Here is a 22,819-nt window from a genome sequence, read left to right on the forward strand (position 1 = left end):
CTCTCCATCTGTTTGTATCATCTTTAATTTCTTTCATCAGTGTCTTATAATTTTCTGCATACAGGTCTTTTGTCTCCTTAGGTAGGTTTGTTCCTAGATATGTTATTCTTTTTGTTGCAATAGTAAATAGGAGTGTTTTCTTAATTTCACTTTCAGATTTTTCATCATTAGTGTATAGGAATGCAAGAGATTTTTGTGCATTAATTTTGTATCCTGTTACTTTACCAAATTCATTGATTAACTCTAGGAGTTTTCTGGTAGCATCTTTAGGATTCTTTATGTATAGTATCATGTCATCTGCAAACAGTGACAGCTTTACTTCTTTTCCGATTTGGATTCCTTTTATTTCTTTTTCTTCTCTGATTGCTGTGGCTAACACTTCCAAAACTATGTTGAATAATAGTGGTGAGAGTGGGCAACCTTGTCTTGTTCCTGATCTTAGTGGAAATGGTTTCAGTTTTTCACCATTGAAAACGATGCTGGCTGCGGGTTTATCATATGTTGCCATTATTATGTTGAGGTAATTTCCCTCTATGCCTACATTCTGGAGGGTTTTTATCATAAATGGGTGTTGAATTTTGTCGAAAGGTTTTTCTGCATCTATTGAGATAATCATATGGTTTCTCTCCTTCAATTTGTTAATATGGTGTATCATGTTGATTGATTTGCGTATATTGAAGAATCCTTGCATTCCTGGGATAAACCCCACTTGATCATGTTGTATGATCCTTTTAATGTGCTGTTGGATTCTGTTTGCTAGTATTTTGTTGAGGATTTTTGCATCTATGTTCATCAGAGATCTTGGCCTGTAGTTTTCTTTCTTTGTGACATCTTTGTCTGGTTTTGGTATCAGGGTGATGGTGGCCTTGTAGAATGAGTTTGGGGGTGTTCCTCCCTCTACTATATTTTGGAAGAGTTTGAGAAGGATAGGTGTTAGCTCTTCTCTAAATGTTTGATAGAATTCGCCTGTGAAGCCATCTGGTCCTGGGCTTTTGTTTGTTGGAAGATGTTTAATCACAGTCTCAATTTCAGTGCTTGTGATTGGTTTGTTTATATTTTCTATTTCTGCCTGGTTCAGTCTTAGAAGGTTGTGCTTTTCTAAGAATTTGTCCATTTCTTTCAGGTTGTCCATTTTATTGGCATATAGTTGCTTGTAGTAATCTCTCCTGATCCTTTGTATTTCTGCAGTGTCAGTTGTTACTTCTTTTTCATTTCTAATTCTTTTGATTTGAGTCTTCTTCCTTTTTTTCTTGAAGAGTCTGGCTAATGGTTAATCAATTTTGTTTATCTTCTCAAAGAACCAGCTTTTAGTTTTATAGATCTTTGCTACTGTTTCCTTCATTTCTTTCTGATCTGATCTTTATGATTTCTTTCCTTCTGCTAACTTTGGGGTTTTTTTGTTCTTCTTTCTCTAATTGCTTTAGGTATAATGTTAGGTTGTTTATTTGAGACGTTTCTTGTCTCTTGAGGTAGGATTGTATTGCTATAAACTTCCCTCTTAGAACTACTTTTGCTGTATCCCATAGGTTTTGGTCTGTCGTGTTTTCATTGTCATTTGTTTCTAGGTATTTTTTCATTTTCTCTTTGATTTCTTCAGTGATCTCTTGGTTACTTAGTAGTGTATTGTTTAGCCTCCATGTGTTTGTATTTTTTACAGTTTTTTTCCTGTAATTGATATCTAGTCTCATAGCGTTGTGGTCAGAAAAGATACTTGATATGATTTCAATTTTCTTAAATTTCCCAAGGCTTTATTTGTGACCCAAGATATGATCTATCCTGGAGAATATTCCATGAGCACATGAGAAGAAAGTGTATTCTGTTGTTTTGGGATGGAATTTCCTATAAATATCAATTAAGGCCATCTTGTTTAATGTATCATTTAAAGCTCATGTTTCCTTATTTATTTTCATTTTGGTTGATCTGTCTATTGGTGAAAGTGGGGTGTTAAAATCTCCTACTATTATTGTGTTACTGTCAATTTCCCCTTTTATGGCTGTTAGCATTTGCCTTATGTATTGAAGTGCTCCTATGTTGGGTACATAAATATGTACAGTTGTTATATCTTCTTCTTGGATTGGTCCCTTGATCATTATGTAGTATCCTTCTTTGTCTCTTGTAATAGTCTTTATTTTAAAGTCTATTTTGTCTGATATGAGAATTGCTACTCCAGCTTTCTTTTGATTTCCATTTGCATGGAATATCGTTTTCCATCCCCTCACTTTCAGTCTGTATGTGTCCCTAGGTCTGAAGTGGGTCTCTTGTAAACAGCATGTATACAGGTCCTGTTTTTGTATCCATTCAGCCACTCTATGTCTTTTGATTGGAGCATTTAATGCATTTACATTTAAGGTAATTATCAATACGTATGTTCCTATTACCATTTTCTTAATTGTTTTGGGTTTGTTATTGTAGGTCTTTTCCTTCTCTTGTGTTTCCTGCCTAGAGAAGTTCCTTTAGCATTTGTTGTAAAGCTGGTTTGGTGGTGCTGAATTCTCTCAGCTTTTGCTTGTCTGTAAAGGTTTTAATTTCTCTGTTGAATCTGAATGAGATCCTTGCTGGGTAGAGTAATCTTGGTTGTAGGTTTTTCCCTTTCATCACTTTAAATATGTCCTGCCACTCCCTTCTGGCTTGCAGAGTTTCTGCTGAAAGATCAGCTATTAACCTTATGGGGATTCCCTTGTATGTTAATTGTTGCTTTTCCCTTGCTGCTTTTAATATTTTTTCTTTGTATTTAATTTTTGATAGTTTGATTAATATGTGTTTTGGTGTGTTTCTCCTTCGATTTATCCTGTATGGGACTCTCTGTGCTTCCTGGACTTGATTGACTATTTTCTTTCCCACATTAGGGAAGTTTTCAACTATAATCTCTTCAAATATTTTCTCAGACCCTTTCTTTTTCTCTTCTTCTTCTGGGACCCCTTTAATTTGAATGTTGATGTGTTTAATGTTGTCCCAGAGGTCTCTGAGACTGTCCTCAATTCTTTTCATTCCTTTTTCTTTATTCTGCTCTGCAGCAGTTATTTCCACTATTTTATATTCCAGGCCACTTATCCGTTCTTCTGCCTCAGTTATTCTTCTATTGATTCCTTCTACAATATTTTTAATTTCATGTATTGTGTTGTTCATCATTGTTTGTTTGCACTTTAGTTCTTCTAGGTCCTTGTTAAACATTTCTTGCATTTTCTCCATCCTATTTCCAAGATTTTGGATCATTTTTACTATCATTACTCTGAATTCTTTTACAAGTAGACTGCCTATTTCCTCCTCATTTGTTTGGTCTGGTGGGTTTTTACCTTGCTCCTTCATCTGCTGTGTATTTCTCTGTCTTCTCTTTTTTCTTAACTTACTGTGTTTGGGGTTTCCTTTTTGCAGGCTGCAGGTTCTTAGTTCTCGTTGTTTTTGGTGTCTGCCCCAGTGGGTAAGGTTGGTTCAGTGGGTTGTACAGGTTTCCTGGTGGAGGGGACCGGTGCCTGTGTTCTGGTGGATGAAGCTGGACCTCATCTTTCTAGTGGGCAGGACTGTTTCCGGTGGTGTGTTTTGGGGTGTCTGTGAACTTATTATGATTTTAGGCCGCCTCTCTGTTAATGGGTGGGGTTGTGTTCCTGTCTTGCTAGTTGTTTGGCATAGGGCGCCCAGCACTGGAGCTTGCTGGTCGTTGAGTGGAGCTGGGTCTTAGCGTTGAGACAGAGATCTCTGGGAGAGCTCTCGCCAATTGATATTACGTAGGGCAAGGATGTCTCTGGTGTTCCTATATCCTGAACTCAGCTCTCATACCTCAGAGGCTCAGGCCTGACACCTGGCCAGAGCATCAAGACCCTGTCAGCCACATGGCTTTTGGGAAGTCTGAGGTCTTCTGCCAGCGTTCTGTAGATTTTCTGTAGGAGTTGTTCCACATGTAGGTGTATTTTTGATGTATTTGTGAGGAGGAAGGTGATCTCCATGTCTTACTCCTCTGCCATCTTGAAGGTCCTCCTAAAGGGTATTTTTTAAAGTTTAGTTTAAATATAGCAAAGATGCCCTGTGTGATTTCATTACCAGTATTATTCAGCGAACGCTTTCTTCATAAATAGAAGTAAAATTCAACCTAGTCCTTGCTGAATTTTCATAAATTCTTAATTACTGGGATTCAAAATAATGAGGCCTCATTGCACATTTCTGAAGAAGGATTTTCAAATACTTTAATCTTTTCCTTCCTATGTTTATTTCTTAATCTCATGCTTTGGCCCACCATGTGCCCTCAACTCCCACCGAAGCAGAGAGCACATTGAAAACCCACACAAAAATGTAAATTTGAGAAATAAATATGTGTGGTTGGTTTAAAAAGAGTAAGAATTAACATTTAAAGCAATGGTAATTTACTCTGATCTGTAATTTTGAGCTCCTGTGCTGAAATTGCTCATTTGGAAATTACCAAGTGCTTGGGTCTCATTTGTGATCTTCTTCCTGCATACACCCAGCACACAAAGGAGTCGTAATGACCGGCTGAGTCACTGCTGCCATCTCCCTGAAGCGTGTTCTCCAAATGTCAATACCATTTTCTATGGTGCAGTGAAGAAGATTCCCAACCATAACCTGCTTAAAGTACAGGGTGAGCCTGAGGTGGCACAGAACCTGGAATGTGTTCAGAGGGCAGCACAATCATCCTCCATTCTCTACTCCTCCAGTAGTCAAATTATTAGGCCACAGATCATTTTGGTCTTGGCAAGCATCTGCATTACCCACTCCCATTAGTCATTACCTAAATATAAACGGAAAACAATTTAAATTTAATGGGGCAAAAGGAGCTGCTTTTGACCATATCCCAATAAAATGATGTCTATACCTGATGAAATTATACTCGGATTATGAATTCATACCAGAAGCAAAAATATAGACATGATGTAATATTAGAGACATGAATACTCTAAAAGACCAGTACATACGAAATCCCTGTGCTCTTCTGTGGTTCATACAGATATACTGTTCTTTCCAACTTCTCAAACCCTGACTCCAAAAAGGTTACCCAAAACTCAAGCATCAGATCTTTTCTCTTTCCCATGCAGGATAGATCCAGAGTGTTAGTAGTTAATGCTGTCTGATATAAATTAACTAAAAAGGAACCGAGAATCTCTAATCAAATGAATTGAGAAAGGGGAAGAACTTAGGAAGGCTTAATATGATTGAACTTTTTCATAATACTGTGAACAAAGAAACAGTACGATACCTTTGTTATAGACTGTTCTTGTCAGGTTTTCTGAGAGTTATATTGCTTGGGAAGCATAATTTACCTTGTTGGATAGTCGTATCCATGTAAGGATAAGTCATATTATAATCAGGTTCTATCTCTACCAAAGCTATTTCTAATTCTGAAGATTGTTGTTGTGGAAGATGAAAGAAATGAGCTTCAACCACAGTAGGACAGATTGTGGCCAGAAATAAGAAAGAAGCTACTGGCATTCATTCCATAAATATTTTGATAATGCCTGTCAATAAAAACAATTAGGTACTTAATTCAGTTGTGATTGCTTAAGTACAGGCTTGATAAACACCTAGCCCGGTGCCCAAAAGTTGAAGAATCTTCTTTCCTTTCAATCAGGATAGAGATGCCAACTGTCTGGAAGGTTAAGGCTGAGGTTATGAGTAAGCCTGCTGTCCACAGTGGATAAGGTTCAAGGGGACCCAATAGACTGTGCATAAAAACTCAGTAGAACCTTTAATACCTATGGAAAGATTTTTAAAAGAAAAAATAATCAATGTAGCTGTTTTCCCTTCATTCAGGATTTTCCATCCTCCAAGCGATTATGGAAGCAGCAGTGCAAAACAACTGGCAAGTGACAGCAAGGTCTGTGGGAAACATAAAGGACGTCCAAGAATTCAGGCGCATCATTGAAGAAATGGACAGGAGGCAGGAAAAGCGATACTTGATTGACTGCGAAGTTGAAAGGATTAACACAATTTTGGAACAGGTACGTTTGAGATTTATTCCACGCCCAGCCAACCTGTTAAATCATCAACCTGAGGCAGTTCCCATATCTGCTAGTAGATTAAGTAGCCAACAGACTAAACTTGCCAACAGTTTTGATAGTCTCTCTAATCCTTTTTTCCTCCCCAGTGGCTGCAGAAAAGGAGAGAGAGAAATAAAAGAAAATCAAAGCTGTTGAAAATTGCATACCATGATTAATCTGGTAGTCTCTGCAATTTAATGCTACTTATCAGATAAACACACCCTTTCACACCTCTGTTTCACAGATAGCTGACTATTTCAAAGTAATCCCCTTCCTTTCGACACCTTCCTCCCAGCAAGGAACAGACAAGGGATTAGGCAGGGCAGAAGGGTAGGGTTTTTGTTTCAGGGGCCTAGTTGCAAAGTATCAGAGCAGTATTCACTAGGTTTGAATTTGTGGATATTTTTGAAGAATATCCCTCTGGTTTGAAAGAGAGAGCAAGAGAGAATGAATGAGAATATGTATATATATAATTGCAGACCATTTTTAAAGTAAGATGGCATATGAGAAAAAAATGTCTATGGTTTTTAAAATGTGAAAAAATGTGAAAAAGCATCAGACTGGGGAAAAATACAATTCAATGGACCAAAATATATTCATTATTAATCTTGGATATTTAAATTTAAGACTGAAACATATTAGAAGAGTTGTTTTACCCTAAGCCAGATGGATATTCTGTTTGGAGTAAAGAGTCAAATAGAAATGTGGTGAAAGTTTATTATTTTCCTTAGAAGTCTCAGTTTGCCAGTTAATAACAAAGTGCCTATGCTGCCATAAACAAAACTGTAAGGGAAACGTTTCCATTCTAATTCGATCCCAGTGTACCTAGGGGCCAAAACAACTTCAGAGATTGAAATTATAGTGAGCAGCCATTGCTTGGGAGAGCTGTTTTATAGCAAATTAAATATTAACAATTTGTCGGATATGCCCCCATAAGAAGAGAATGCAAAAAAAAAAAAAACACCAGTAAGAAAAGGGAAGGGAGGGGATGGGAGAGAAGAAAAACGAGGGAGGGCGGGAGGGAGGAAGGAAGGAAGGAAAGAAGGAAGGAAGGAAGGAAGCACTGACTCTGCATCACAGAGATACAAAGCTGTCCCCATCTCTAGTGAATCAACCTCACAAAAAATCTAGAGCACTAGCCTGGCTAAATCAAATTTCCCAACTAACATTCTCTTAAGCTCCCCAAATGATACACCCCTCCCTTCCAAAAGAAAAAAAAACTGCCTTTGATTTTCTTAGATCTTGAAAGTGAAGAATCAGGTCAGTGATGTTGGTGTATGTACTACATGCCCTCTAAAATTTTATACCAAAATAGCCTCTTAGTGGGTGACCTACTTAATAGCCTAAAGCAGAGGAACATCCTCCTTGTCATACTTTGTTTTCCTTCTTTTGTGCTACTGACTTAGGCTTCTTGAATAGTGTACATTCTGATAAATCTTTGGGGTTTTATAGGACCTTATACTGGAGTCTGGAATTTTTCAGCATGACGTAGTAGAAAAAGCAGTGGGTAGAGCTGTGAATTCGATATAGCTGTGGGATCTTGGGCACTTAAAATATCTATGCCTCCGTTGTGTCATCTACATAACGGGCAATAAAATTTGCTCTTCCTCACATGATTGCTATCATTGCTTTGAAAAGCATAAAATGCTATAGAAAAAAATCATTATTACTAAACATATTCAGGAAAACTAAACTAACATTATTCGAAAACCCTGTCCTCTCTTTTTAAAAAAAAAAAACATCTTTAATGGAGTATAATTGCTTTACAATGGTGTGTTAGTTTCTGCTTTATAACAAAGTGAATCAGTTATACATATACATATGTCCCCATATCTCTTCCCTCTTGCGTCTCCCTCCCTCCCACCCTCCCTATCTCACCCCTCTAGGTGGTCACAAAGCACAGAGCTGATCTCCCTGTGCCATGTGGCTGCTTCCCACTAGCTATCGATTTTACATTTGGTAGTGTATATATGTCCATGCCACTCTCTCACTTTGTCACAGCTTACCCTTCCACCTCCCTCTATCCTCAAGTCCATTCTCTAGTAGGTCTGTGTCTTTATTCCCGTCTTGCCACTAGGTTCTTCATGACCTTTTTTTTTTCCCTTAGATTCCATATATACGTTAGCATACTGTATTTGTTTTTCTCTTTCTGACTTACTTCACTCTGTATGACAGACTCTAACTCCATCCACCTCACTACAAATAACTCAATTTCGTTTCTTTTTATGGCTGAGTAATATTCCATTGTATATATGTGCCACATCTTCTTTATCCATTCATCCGATGATGGACACTTAGGTTGCTTCCATGTCCTGGCTATTGTAAACAGAGCTGCAATGAACATTTTGGTACATGACTCTTTTTGAAGTATGGTTTTCTCAGGGTATACGCCCAGTAGTGGGATTGCTGGGTCATATGGTAGTTCTATTTTTAGTTTTTCAAGGAACCTCCATACTGTTCTCCATAGTGACTGTATCAATATACATTCCCACCAACAGTGCAAGAGGGTTCCCTTTTCTCCACACCCTCTCCAGCATTTACTGTTTGTAGATTTTTTGATGATGGCCATTCTGACTGGGGTGAGGTGATACCTCATTGTAGTTTTGATTTGCATTTCTCTAATGATTAGTGACGTTGAGCATTCTTTCATGTGTTTGTTGGCAACCTGTGTATCTTCTTTGGAGAAATGTCTATTTAGGTCTTCTGCCCATTTTTGGATTGGGTTGTTTGTTTTTTTGATATTGAGCTGCATGAGCTGCTTGTATATTGTGGAGATTAATCCTTTGTCAGTTGTTTCGTTTGCAAATATTCTCTCCCATTCTGAGGGTTGTCTTTTCATTTTGTTTATGGTTTCCTTTGCTGTGCAAAAGCTTTTAAGTTTCATTAGGTCCCATTTGTTCATTTTTGTTTTTATTTCCATTTCTCTAGGAGTTGGGTCAGAAACGGTCTGGCTGTGATTTATATCATAGAATGTTCTGTCTATGTTTTCCTCTAAGAGTTTTACAGTGTCTGGCCTTACATTTAGGTCTTTAATCCATTTTGAGTTTATTTTTGTGTATGGTGTTAAGGAGTGTCTTAATTTCATTCTTTTACATGTACCTGTCCAGTTTTCCCAGCACCACTTATTGAAGAGGCTGTCTTTTCTCCACTGTATATGCTTGCCTCCTTTATCAAAGATAAGGTGACCATATGTGTGTGGGTTTATCTCTGGGCTTTCTATCCTGTTCCATTGATCTATATTTCTGTTTTTGTGCCAGTACCATACTGTCTTGATTACTGTAGCTTTGTAGTATAGTCTGAAGTCAGGGAGCCTGATTCCTCCAGCTCCATTTTTCTTTCTCAGGATTGCTTTGGCAATTCGGGGTCTTTTGTGTTTCCATACAAATTGTGAAATGTTTTGTTCTAGTTCTGTGAAAAATGCCATTGGTACTTTGATAGGGATTGAACTGAATCTGTAGATTGCTTTGGGTAGTAGAGTCATTTTCACAATATTGATTCTTCCAATCCAAGAACATGGTATATCTCTCCATCTGTTTGTATCATCTTTAATTTCTTTCATCAGTGTCTTATAGTTTTCTGCATACAGGTCTTTTGTCTCCTTAGGTAGGTTTATTCCTAGATATCTTATTCTTTTTGTTGCAATGGTAAATGGGAGTGTGTTCTTAATTTCACTTTCAGATTTTTCATCATTAGTGTATAGGAATGCAAGAGATTTTTGTGCATTAATTTTGTATCCTGCTACTTTACCAAATTCATTGATTAGCTCTAGTAGTTTTCTGGTAGCATCTTTAGGATTCTCTATGTATAATATCATGTCATTTGCAAACAGTGACAGCTTTACTTCTTCTTTTCCGATCTGGATTCCTTTTATTTCTTTTTCTTCTCTGATTGCTGTGGCTAAAACTTCCAAAACTATGTTGAATAATAGTGGTGAGAGTGGGCAACCTTGTCTTGTTCCTGATCTTAGTGGAAATGGTTTCAGTTTTTCACCATTGAAAACGATGCTGGCTGCGGGTTTATCATATGTTGCCATTATTATGTTGAGGTAATTTCCCTCTATGCCTAATTTCTGGAGGGTTTTTATCATAAATGGGTGTTGAATTTTGTCTAAAGCTTTCTCTGCATCTATTGAGATGATCATATGGTTTTTATCCTTCAATTTGTTAATATGGTGTATCACGTTGATTGATTTGCATATATTGAAGGATCCTTGCATTCCTGGGATAAACCACACTTGATCATGGTGTATGATCCTTTTAATATGCTGTTGGATTCTGTTTGCTAGTATTTTGTTGAGGATTTTTGCATCTATGTTCATCAGAGATCTTGGCCTGTAATTTTCTTTCTTTGTGACATCTTTGTCTTGTTTTGGTATCAGGGTGATGGTGGCCTCATAGAGTGAGTTGGGGAGTGTTCCTCCCTCTGCTATATTTTGGAAGAGTTTGAGAAGGATAGGTGTTAGCTCTTCTCTAAATGTTTGATAGAATTCACCTGTGAAGCCATCTGGTCCTGGGCTTTTGTTTGTTGGAAGATTTTTAATCACAGTTTCAATTTTGGTGCTTGTGACTGGTCTGTTCATATTTTCTAGTTCTTCCTGGTTGTGCATTTGTAAGAATATGTCCATTTCTTCCAGGTTGTCCATTTTATTGGCATATAGTTGCTTGTATTAATCTCTCATGATCCTTTGTATTTCTGCAGTGTCAGTTGTTACTCCTCCTTTTTCATTTCTAATTCTTGATTTGAGTCTTCTCTCTTTTAGTCTTGATGCGTCTGGCTAATGGTTTATCAATTTTGTTTATCTTCTCAAAGAACCAGCTTTTAGTTTTATTGATCTTTGCTATTGTTTCCTCATTTCTTTTTCATTTATTTCTGATCTGATCTTTATGATTTCTTTCCTTCTGCTACCTTTGGGGTGTTTTTTTCTTCTCTCTCTAATTGCTTTAGGTGTAAGGTTAGGTTGTTTATTTGAGATGTTTCTTGTTTCTTGAGGTAGGATTGTATTGCTATAAACTTCCCTCTTAGAACTGCTTTTGCTGCATCCCATAGGATTTGGGTCATCATGTTTTCATTGTCATTTTTTTCTAGGTATTTTTTGATTCCCTCTTTGATTTCTTCAGTAATCTCTTGGTTATTAAGTAGTGTATTGTTTAGCCTCTATGTATTTGTATTTTTTACAGATTTTTTCCTGAAATTGATATCTAGTTTCATAGCATTGTGGTTGGAAAAGATACTTGATACGATTTCAATTTTCTTAAATTTACCAAGGCTTGAGTTGTGACCCAAGATATGATCTATCCTGGAGAATGTTTCATGAGCACTTGAGAAGAATGTGTATTCTGTTGTTTTTGGATGGAATGTCCTATAAATATCAATTAAGGCCATTTTGTTTAATGTATGATTTAAAGCTTTTGTTTCTTTATTTATTTTCATTTTGGATGATCTGTCCATTGGTGAAAGTGGGGTGTTGAAGTCCCCTACTATGATTGAGTTACTGTCGATTTCCCATTTTATGGCTGTTAGTATTTGCCTTATGTATTGAGGTGCTCCTATGTTGGGTGCATAAATATTTACAATTGTTGTATCTTCTTCTTGGATTGATCCCTTGATCATTACATAATGTCCTTCTTTGTCTCTTGAAATAGTCTTTGTTTTAAAGTCTATTTTGTCTGATATGAGAATTGCTACTCCAGCTTTCTTTTGATTTCCATTTGCATGGAATATCTTTTTCCATCACCCTCACTTTCAGTCCGTATGTGTCCTTAGGTCTGAAGTGGGTCTCTTGTAGACAGCATATATACGGGTCTTGTTTTTGTATCCATTCAGCTAGTCTATGTCTTTTGGTGGGAGCATTTAATCCATTTACATTTAAGGTAATTATCGATATGTATGTTCCTATTACCATTTTCGTAATTGTTTTGGGTTTGTTATTGTAGGTCTTTTCCTTCTCTTGTGTTTCCTGCCTAGAGAAGTTCCTTTAGCATTTGTTGTAAAGCTGGTTTTGTGGTGCTGAATTCTCTTAGCTTTTGCTTGTCTGTAAAGGTTTTAATTTCTACGTCAAATCTGAATGAGATCCTTGCTGGGTAGAGTAATCTTGATTGTAGGTTTTTCTCCTTCATCACTTTAAATATGTCCTGCCACTCCCTTCTGGCTTGCAGAGTTTCTGCTGAAAGATCAGCTGTTAACCTTATGGGGATTCCCTTGTGTGTTATTTGTTGTTTTTCCCTTGCTGCTTTTAATATTTATTCTTTGTATTTAATTTTTGATAGTTTGATTAATATGTGTCTTGGCGTGTTTCTCCTTCGATTTATCCTGTATGGGACTCTCTGTGCTTCCTGGACTTGATTGACTATTTCCTTTCCCATATTAGGGAAGTTTTCATCTATAATCTCTTCAAATATTTTCTCAGTCCCTTTCTTTTTCTCTTCTTCTTCTGGGACCCCTATAATTCGAATGTTGGTGTGTTTAATGTTGTCTCAGATGTCTCTGGGACTGTCCTCAATTCTTTTCATTCTGTTTTCTTTATTCTGGTCTGGAGTAGTTATTTCCACTATTTTATCTTCCAGGTCACTTATCCGTTCTTCTGCCTCAGTTATTCTGCTATTGATCCCTTCTAGAGAATGTTTAATTTCATTTATTGTGTTGTTCATCACTGTTTGTTTGCTCTTTAGTTCTTCTAGGTCCTTGTTAAACGTTTCTTGTATTTTCTCCATTCTATTTCCAAGATTTTGGATCATCTTTACTACCATTACTCTGAATTCTTTTTCAGGTAGACTGCCTATTTCCTCTTCATTTGTTAGCTCTGGTGGGCTTTTGCCTTGATCCTTCATCTTCTGTGTGTTTTTCTGCCTTCTCATTTTGCTTAACTTACTGTGTTTGGGGTCTCCTTTTCGCAGGCTGCAGGTTCTTAGTTCCCGTTGTTTTTGGTGTCTGCCCCCAGTGGGTAAGGTTCGTTCAGTGGGTCGTGTAGGCTTCCTAGTGAAGGGGACTAGTGCCTGTGTTCTGGTGGATGAGGCTGGATCTTGTCTTTCTGGTGGGCAGGTCCGCATCTGGAGGTGTGTTTTGGGGTGTCTGTGACCTTATTATGATTTTAGGCAGCCTCTCTGCTAATGGATGGGGTTGTGTTTCTGTCTTGCTAGTTGTTTGGCATAGAGTGTCCAGCACTGTAGCTTGCTGGTCCTTGAGTGGAGCTGGGTCTTGACATTGAGATGGAGATCTCTGGGAGATTTTCGCTGTTTGATATTATGTGGAGCCGGGAGGTCTCTTGTGGACCAGTGTCCTGAACTTGGCTCTCCCACCTCAGAGGCACAGCCCTGACGCCTGGCTGGAGCACCAGGAGCCTGTCATCCACATGGCTCAGAATAAAAGGGAGAAAAAAACAAAAGAAAGAAAGAAAGAAGAAGGTAAAATAAAATAAAATAAAATAAAGTAAAATAAAATAAACTTATTAAAATAAAAAATAATTATTAAAAAATTTTTTTAAGTAATAAAAAAAAGAAAGAAGAGAGCAACCAAACCAAAAATGAATCCACCAATGATAACAAGTGCTATAAACTATACCAAAAAAAAAAACAACAAAAAAACGGACAGACAGAACGCTAGGACAAGTGGTGAAAGCAAAGCTATACAGACAAAATCACACACAGAAGCATACACATACACACTCCCAAAAAGAGAAAAAGGGGAAAAAAAATATATATCATTGCTCCCAAAGTCCACCTCCTCAATTTGGGATGATTCGTTGTCTATTCAGGTATTCCACAGATGTAGGTACATCAAGTTGATTGTGGAGATTTAATCCGCTGCTCCTGAGGCTGCTGGGAGAGATTTCCCTTTCTCTTCTTTGTTCGCACAGCTCCTGGGGTTCAGCTTTGGATTTGGACCCGCCTCTGCATGTAGGTCGCCTGAGGGCATCTGTTCTTCGCTCACACAGGACGGGGTTAAAGGAGCAGCTGATTCGGGGGCTCTGGCTCACTCAGGCCGGGGGGAGGGAGGGGTACGGATGCGGGGCGAGCCTGCGGCGGCAGAGGCCGGCATGACGTTGCACCAGCCTGAGGCGCGCCGTGCATTCTCCCAGGGAAGTTGTCCCTGGATCACGGGACCCCGGCCATGGCGGGCTGCACCGGCTCCCGGGAGGGGAGGTGTGGAGAGTGACCTGTGCTCGCACACAGGCTTCTTGGTGGCACAGCAGCAGCCTTAGCGTCTCATGCCTGTCTCTGGGGCCCGCGCTGATAACCCCGGCTCACGCCCGTCTCTGGAGCTCCTTTAAGCGGCGCTCTGAATCCCCTCTCCTCGCGCACCAGGAAACAAAGGGGCAAGAAAAAGTCTCTTGCCTCTTCGGCAGCTCCTGACTTTTTCCCGGACTCCCTCCCTGCTAGCTGTGGCGCACTTACCCCCTTCAGGCTGTGTTCACGCCGTCAACCCCAGTCCTCTCCCTGCGATCCGACCCGAAGCCCGAGCCTCAGCTCCCAGCCCCCGCCCGCCCCGGCGGGTGAGCAGACAAGCCTCTCGGGCTGGTGAGTGCTGGTCGGCGCCGAGCCTCTGTGCGGGAATCTCTCCGCTTTGCCCTCCGCATCCCTGTTGCTGCGCTCTCCTCCGTGGCTCCAAAGCTTCCCCCGCCTGACACCCACAGTCTCCTCCCCAAAGGGGCTTCCTAGTGTGTGGAAACTTTTCCTCCTTCACAGCTCCCTCCCAGTGGTGTAGGTCCTGTCCCTATTCTTTTGTCTCTGTTTTTTCTTTTTTCTTTTGCCCTACCCAGGTACGTGGGGAGTTTCTTGCCTTTTGGGAGGTCTGAGGTCTTCTGCCAGCGTTCAGTAGGTGTTCTGTACGAGCTGTTCCACATGTAGATGTATTTCTGATGTATCTGTGGGGAGGAAGGTGATCTCCACGTCTTACTCTTCCACTGTCTTGAAGCTAACTCCCTGTCCTCTCTTTTAATGTCTCACTATCTTCCTTTCTTCTGTATGCACATTCACAGCATCTCTCATAATACTTTCTATACAATTTTTCAGGGAACATTGTTCAACGAAAAGTTTTAACAACATTCAAGTAAGGCTAGAGAGTTAATTTCGCTTATTCTTTCCCCTCTTTCAAAAAATTGTCATAAAACTATCTACTCATGATTGCTTTCTTCACCATTTAAGGAATTTCTACTAGGCCATTAAGTACTGTGAGGTAGGAATCATGTTTGTCTTGTTCACTATTGTATATTCAGTGTCCAGTAGAGTACCTGGCACACCATGTTGGATGGAAAGATGGATGGGTGGATGAATGGATAGATGGATGATTATTGAACAAGCACATTTCAGTAAGTTCTACTGTGATTTTGCTGTGCTGCCAACAAAAGGCAAAATGGTGCCCACCGCCACATGATGTGATTATTAAAGTACACATTTTCTCAAAGGTTTAAGACGGTAGCTCTGTGCTCAAGCTTGTTCTGATATCATGAATTTACCAAAATTTATTTCTTTATATAAAAATAGATTTCTCATTAAATGAATTATTAAAAGCAACAAATTCAACATAATATTTCTTTAGAGTAAACATTTTTAAAAATAAATTGACTACTAAGATACAGAGATACCCACTTTTTCTTATTGGTTCCCAACCATTCTTGACAAACTTATTCACTATACAGATTCTAGTTAGAAAGATAACATTTATAACTCAGATAGTATCAAATCCTCCCCAAAAATGCTCCCATCCTCCAAAGGTATTTTCAACTTTGAGTTTATTCTCATGGAAGGAAACTTCTATAGTCTCCCATAAAATGATACTTCGTGCCACTATTTGAGGTAGAAGAACCTGTTACACCACTACAACCCTATTCCCTATAGATGAGATTATGTCATAAAGTAAATTCATATTGTATTCTATATCTAATGGTGTTAATGCAAAGACCTCAATATGGTACAATTTTTCAAATATAAGCAGGTTTTCAATATACTACTATATAGCATAACCTCCTCATTTCATGATTTAAGTTCTAATTTTCCCTATGAATGTTCAAACATTTATGGGGTAAATCAAAATTATTCCAATGTTTCTTTCCAAAGCTCTTTTTTTTTATCTCTTTCAATTCTTCAGACCACAGCAGGAAAAAAGATTCAATTAGGTGCTATTCTGTCTTTACTATTTCTCCTTAACAGTTAATCTATGAGGAAATTATTCCAAACTTATAGCTGCAAGAATTAACACACAAAAGGGCAGAGCCAGAGACAGTTGAAACCATGAAGGGTTGTCAGAACTCACAGAGAATATTTAGAAACTGCAGATCTTGAATCCAAGAATTAAGAGCAATTTCCATAGGAAGATTTAGGTGTCCTAGGAAGAATGAACCATTGACCTGACCTGATACAGCATTCTTATTACTGTATTGTATTCATGAGGCCCTCCCCACTGGTGGACAGCTGCCCTACTTCAATGACCAACCTAAACATTCACTTTTGAAAAAGTTGCCTCTCACAGAGTTATCTACCCATGACTGAATAGATCCTCCATCCCAGTGGTGTGTCTACCTGTGGACAGCTTTTGAAGGTCAGGCCCCATAAAATGAATGGCTCTGTTGGATGTTTAATATTTATCTGCATGGATTCTGTCACTTACTAGCTGTGTGACCTAGAGCCAGTTACTTAACTCTCTGAGCCTCCATTTCCTGGTTGTAAAATGGAAATGATAACTGTACCCCAATGAGTTAATATATGCAAAGCATTCAGAAAAGTTCCTGACACATAGTGTTTACATCGTGCTTTGATGCTAAACAAAGGGTTTTCACATAGATTATTTCATTTGAGCCTCACTATGGGAGGCAGGCAGGGCAGATGTGTTTATCCTAAATTTACAGATGATAAATTGATGCTTAGAGACATTTAGATGATTTGCCCAACTGTGGCTCTCTGCCCAATCCTAGTAAGTGGCAGAGCAAGGATGAAACTCAAGTCTTCTGACTCCTAGTCCAGTGCTCTTATGCCTGCACTACACCATCTTCCTTAATTTTAAGTCATTTATTAAATATTTAGCCAATGCCAAACCCTAGATTAGGCCCACTCATCAGGTTACATCTTAGAACAACTGAAAAGCAATTGGACAAGATCCTGAGAAGCTCAGCAAAAAAGGATAAAAGCATTAGAAAATAGGGCCTATGAGGAAAGGCTAAATGAGCTGGGGTTGTTTAGCCTGGTGAAAGAGAGCCAAGAGGCAGTTTAATCACTATCCTCAAGTATAAAGAGTTATCATAAAGAGAGCACTGACCAACCGTTCTGCAGGCCTAAGGACAGTACCAGAGCGAATGAGCTTAACTAGACTAGGGAGAGAGTCAGCATGAGAAAGTACTCATTACAAGGAGAGAGGAAACTGGAGGAAAGTAAAATCTCACCAGCTAGGGAAGAAGTGAGAGAGTGGCATGGACATATATACACTACCAAATGTAAACTAGATAGCTAGTGGGAAGCAGCCGCATAGCACAGGGAGATCAGCTCGGTGCTTTGTGACCACCTAGAGGGGTGGGATAGGGAGGGTGGGAGGGAGGGAGACGCAAGAGGGAAGAGATATGGGAACATATGTATATGTATAACTGATTCACTTTGTTATAAAGCAGAAACTAACACACCATTGTAAAGCAATAATACTCCAATAAAGATGTTAAAAAAAAAAATCTCACCAGCTGGGGCTATATGAATGTGAGGCCATTCTGAATTAGAATAGTCAGATCTAGAACAGTTTTAAGATTGTTTTCAGGAATATACAAATATTCCAAGTTAATCCTCTGTGTTGATAAGTAAATATCCTTATAGAAGACTTATTTTATTAAATAGGTAACAATATTTCCTAATTGCCTATTCATTGGATATATTTTCCCTGTTTTTTTTTTGGCTGCACCACGCAGCATGTGGGATCTTAGTTCCCCTGCCAGGGCCAGGGATTGAACCCGTGCACCCCACCCTCAACCCCGCGCCTGCAGTGGAAGCGCAGTGTCTTAACCACTGGACAGCCAGGGAAGTCCTCCCCTTCGGTCTTTACCATGTTTTTATTTTTTCCATAGATAATTCAAAGGTAAGTCTCAGCATAGTCCCTGCTTGAATTATAGCATATGCAAACTTAATGGAGTCCAAACCAATATGTTTCAATGTGCTGTGCAGAAAAAATATAGAACGTCTGATTTCCCCTAGAAATATTTCAAGCTAAAATCACCTCCTCATGGAAAGTAGTGCTTCTTAAGGACAGAATCCTGAAGCAGGTCAATCTCTTAGGTTCCTTTCATTTGACCTTGACTGTCACTTCAAAAACAGTCATTTTAAGAAACGAAACATCCAAGTTAGTAAGTCAAGTTTCTAAAGATGACAGTTTAAACCAGATGAACAATATTAGGGGCCCTTGTAAAGTATGAGGCTATAACACAAAGGACACACTGCTTGCTCCAAAATACGTCTAGCGCTTTGGGTCACTTACAGCGCTGTTGCCAATGGCTAGACCTCAGTCAAGTGAAATAAAAATGTTAGGGGCTTATGTCCTCTCCTTGCTTCACCTTCCACTCAGCACCTACTGGTACTGTCCAGTTCCTCTCCCCTTTTTGCTCCCACTCTGTCTCAGCCCTTACTCTCAATGATCCTTGTACAACATTGAGCTGACTTGCCAGTCCATATGACGGTTTGAGGGTATCCTCTTTTCTTCCTGGAACATTGTGTGGTACGGTTGAATAAACACAAACTTGGGAATCAAACAGACGTGACTTCAAATCGTAGCTCCCTCACCTCCCTGTTGCATGACACTGAGGAAAGTGACAATTTTTTGAGGCTCAATTTTCTCATCTTAAAAGACTATTCCGGGGCTTCCCTGGTGGCGCAGTGGTTGAGAATCTGCCTGCCAATGCAGGGGACACGGGTTCGAGCCCTGGTCTGGGAAGATCCCACATGCCGCGGAGCAACTAGGCCCCGTGAGCCACAATTGCTGAGCCTGCGCGTCTGGAGCCTGTGCTCCGCAACAAGAGAGGCCGCGATAGTGAGAGGCCCGAACACCGCGATGAAGAGTGGCCCCCGCTTGCCACAACGAGAGAAAGCCCTCGCACAGAAACGGAGACCCAACACTGCCATAAATAAATAAATAAATAAATAAATAAATAATTTAAAGTTAATGTCTAATATGAAAGAGATAAAAGTGAACTAAAAAAAAATAGTGTTAAAAAGACTATTCCACTACCTTCCCTTCATGGGATCCTCATGAATTGGGAGGATCAAACAAGGTAGCATGGGGAGAGCACCTAGCACGGGGCTTGGCGCCCAGTAGGCACTTAATAACTGGTGACCATAGCTATTTGCTCATGAGCGGTAGGGTTTTGTGCTTATGAAGATGAGTTATTTAGGGGCTGTTGTTCAAGAACAGTGTCCTCATGGATCTTCCAAGATATCAGCTCAGTCTAAGGTCTTACCATGAGAACAGAGTCTAAGACTTGAGCTATGCTGAGTTCTCACTAATATGTTTAGCATGCTAGACAACCTGGTTTTTCTCCAATGTAACATTGGGTAAGACACATTGATTGATAAGCCCAAGGACTATCTGAGAATTAACTAGATTTTTCAGCGTCACTTAAAATAATTAAAGACACTACAGCCTTGAGCTACATGTGACAACTGGGCATTTTTAATAACAAATATGTATTAAGTGCTTACAGTGTTCCAGATACTATTTTAATCAATGTGGGCAGATATGTGCCCGTTTCTATATCTCATGTGAGTTAATCCTCATATTAGCCCCAAAAGGCAGATGGGAATATTATCTCCATTTAACAGATGAAGGAATTGAGACTTAGAGGTCATACGGCTAATAATCGGTGGAGCTAGAGCTTGAACCCAGGGAATCTGGCTCCAAATGCTGTTAATCACTACACTAATCAGCCCTGCATCTGACAGAGGTTTTCAGTCGGAGTAGATTCAACCAGAGGTTATAAGGGATAAACATCCTGATGAAGCCTGGGGCAGCAGCTTTGTTTACAACAAGCATTGTTAAACAACAAGAATTTCACAGATGTTTTCTCCACTTGACAAGGATCCATATTCCATTAACACACGGAATTGAAAATGTGCCCCTTAAACCTACCCAGGTTCATTTACTTGTGTTGCCAAAACAATCTAACTATGCAATGGGCTCTACAAGAGTAGGAGTAAATTGTGAGGGGTGCTTTCTCAGAGTGATACGTAAGTACAACTAGAATTTCCATCTGCGTGCATTCATGCTCAGATAAAGAACCACAGTCTTCATTATTTTACCAAAAACTGCCCTAGGGGTTGCGCATTTCCTCCTTCCCTTACTAGGGAATAACTTGAACGTAACTGGCAAAGTCCGGAAGGTACAATTCCCCTTCCCTCCATTAACTCCTGGAAAAGCAAGCACAAAATAAGACTGGTTCTGGGAAAGCATAAATGCCCATAGGATAAGTATTTGGGGTGGGTGCTCAGCTTTTCTGGGCCACTAGACTTGAGCACCCAGTATCACCCTTAAACCCAGGTGATAAGGACTACTGCCTTGAGCTCCATGCTTTAGAGGCCCCTGATGTCATAAACACTGGAACGCAAAGACGTTTTTTTCTTTTTGGTCTTCAGAGTTTTTGAAAGGTTAGTAGCTGGTTGAACATCATGGGGAGAAAGGAAAAGGACACATAAGCCAAACTGGGCTCCCAGATCAGAGCAAAAAGGCACATGGCGTCAAGGGCAGGGGCAGTGAAGGAGAAAATGACAACACATGCCATAGGAAACCAGAGAAAAAATGGCTAATTTTGTTTAAAATTGGCCTCCCCAAATCACTCTAAGTGAAGGGGTTTGACAGATAAGTTTTTCCAGATAACTGCACTCCCTCCCTGTATGCTACTTGAATGATACAGTTTTGGAAGACATATAGAATTGCTCGGCAACCCCAAGTCAGAAGAGTGAGCCGTTGGGATGGGGGAGCTTACTGTCCTTGGCTTCTTGGAGAACTTGACGGGTCCACACCATCCTGGTTTCAGGTAGATCCAGTGTTCACCCAGGAGTTCTGAGCCCTGGGCCCAGCTTCCACCTCACCCTGCCCTACCCTGCCCCAACAGGGTATATGAGATAGAGAATCTCATGTGTGTGTCCTCAGGAAAATGAAACTCAAGAACTGAGAGACTGATTTCCCATAAGCGCCTAATTTACAGACCTCCAAGCCTTATCTCCCGACAATGAACACCCGCCAAGGATCTCCTACCGTCCTCAAGCCAGTGAACTTACTGCTTGTGCCCTGGTTGGACAGGTTCCCCTCTTGTGCCCCCCTCTTTGTACTCCTTGCCCATAAATGCAGCCCACCCCAAACCCTCAACACATTCCTCTGTAGCTTGCTACAGTTTGTATTTCCTGAACTGCAGTTTCTCTACTATTTCCAAAGAAACTCAATTTCTGGTAGTTTGAGCTTACCTCAGTTTACCTCTTTAGTTAGGTTGACAGGTGGATACACAGACCAGGCCAAGGCATATCTTGCTTTTGGACTTTGTAACATTTAGGTGTATGGTATGCAGTCCTCCATTTGTACTCTTGCTGTGGGACCCAAAAATGTTAGGGGCGAGCCTGCTCCTATCTCTCTCATGGCCTAAAAACATAAATGCCCCTGTCAAAATGTCCAATTTGTTCCTGGAGAGGAGGGTTTTCTGAATAGCCTCATTCAGTGTGAATGTAGCGCTTCCAATCACCTATCGTGATTTTGCCTGGTGAGGCAGGGTTGAGGAGGGGTGCTTTTGCCCAGTAATGGAGTCTCTGACTAGCTTAAATGCTAGGGAAAGTTAATCAAGTATCTGGTAGAACTGGGATAGAGAGTGAACCGGGAGATTTTTATCCTGCTTCTTTCTCTCAGGGGTGGGTACAAGCTACTCCAGAGAATCTTCCTGATGCTCTTGCATTTTTTGCTTTATTCCATAGATATTCCCTTTCACCCTATCCAAAGTCAAAAAAAGAAGATGGACATGGTTAGGGGACATGGTTAGGATAAATTAGAGGTCTGAAGGGGCAGCGACAGAGAAGTAAGTTACTCAAATTTCTCCTCCTCCTTTCTGTGCCCATTGCCACAACCCACCGTATGTCTGGTCAGATCCTTTTCAACACTAGAAGTTGTCTAAGAAAGATTCTCTATACTTAGCATTCCAAAGTTCTTCTAGAGACCTGCTTTCAGAGGCGTGGTTAGAAGCTGAGACTTAAACCCTTTTCCACCACCACGTAGTAGTGGTTCTATACTTCACACTTAGGTCTATGTCCTCCATGATATTCACATTATATGGTGGGCTGCATACTAGATAGGAGACAGTACAGCTACACTGGAGACCCCCTGAACCAAAGCAGGATGCCATTTATTTACCAGCCTGTGTCTACAGGTGGACTGAAGGAGACGTCTTTCAGAATCTTCAAAAGACAAACATAGGTAAGGGATTTGGCAGATGTTACTTACCTGGGTTTCAAAGGGCAATCTGAGGCCATACCCGCATGATAGAGAAACAAGACGCCATACAGAATAGGACTCTTGGAGTGGATAAAATTGCCTAGCTACCTAAGAAATCACTGCACAGTCACGAAAGAGGCAACTCACGACAAAGCAGGAAGGCAAAGGTATCAGACCTCTAGAACAGGTATTATAATTTACAAGGAAAATTTCCCAGACAAGGGCCAGTCAACTGTTCTGAGATTAACATCACACAAGGGCTTGTATTCAGAGTACTATACTGGGCACTATTAGGAGAAACAAAATTTCTCTTTCTTTCTTTCCTTTTTTAAAATTTGTAACAGCCCCTAGCAAGGTGAATCAAGTTAGAGAACAACACCTCACCAAATGTAAAATAATATAAT

General features: G+C 39.9%; 1 protein-coding gene across 1 annotated transcript in view; it reads left to right on the forward strand.

Moving 5' to 3' along the window:
* Positions 1 to 22,819, forward strand: part of GRIA3 (glutamate ionotropic receptor AMPA type subunit 3) — a 286,926-nt gene that overhangs the window by 132,243 nt on the left and 131,864 nt on the right. Inside the window, exon 4 of the mRNA XM_036840418.1 lies at positions 5,758 to 5,945. Coding sequence (XP_036696313.1) covers positions 5,758 to 5,945 — 188 coding nt within the window. The remainder of the gene's footprint in view (positions 1 to 5,757; positions 5,946 to 22,819) is intronic.

Source organism: Balaenoptera musculus, chromosome X, assembly GCF_009873245.2.
Source record: "Balaenoptera musculus isolate JJ_BM4_2016_0621 chromosome X, mBalMus1.pri.v3, whole genome shotgun sequence".
Classification (NCBI taxonomy): Eukaryota; Metazoa; Chordata; class Mammalia; order Artiodactyla; family Balaenopteridae; genus Balaenoptera; species Balaenoptera musculus.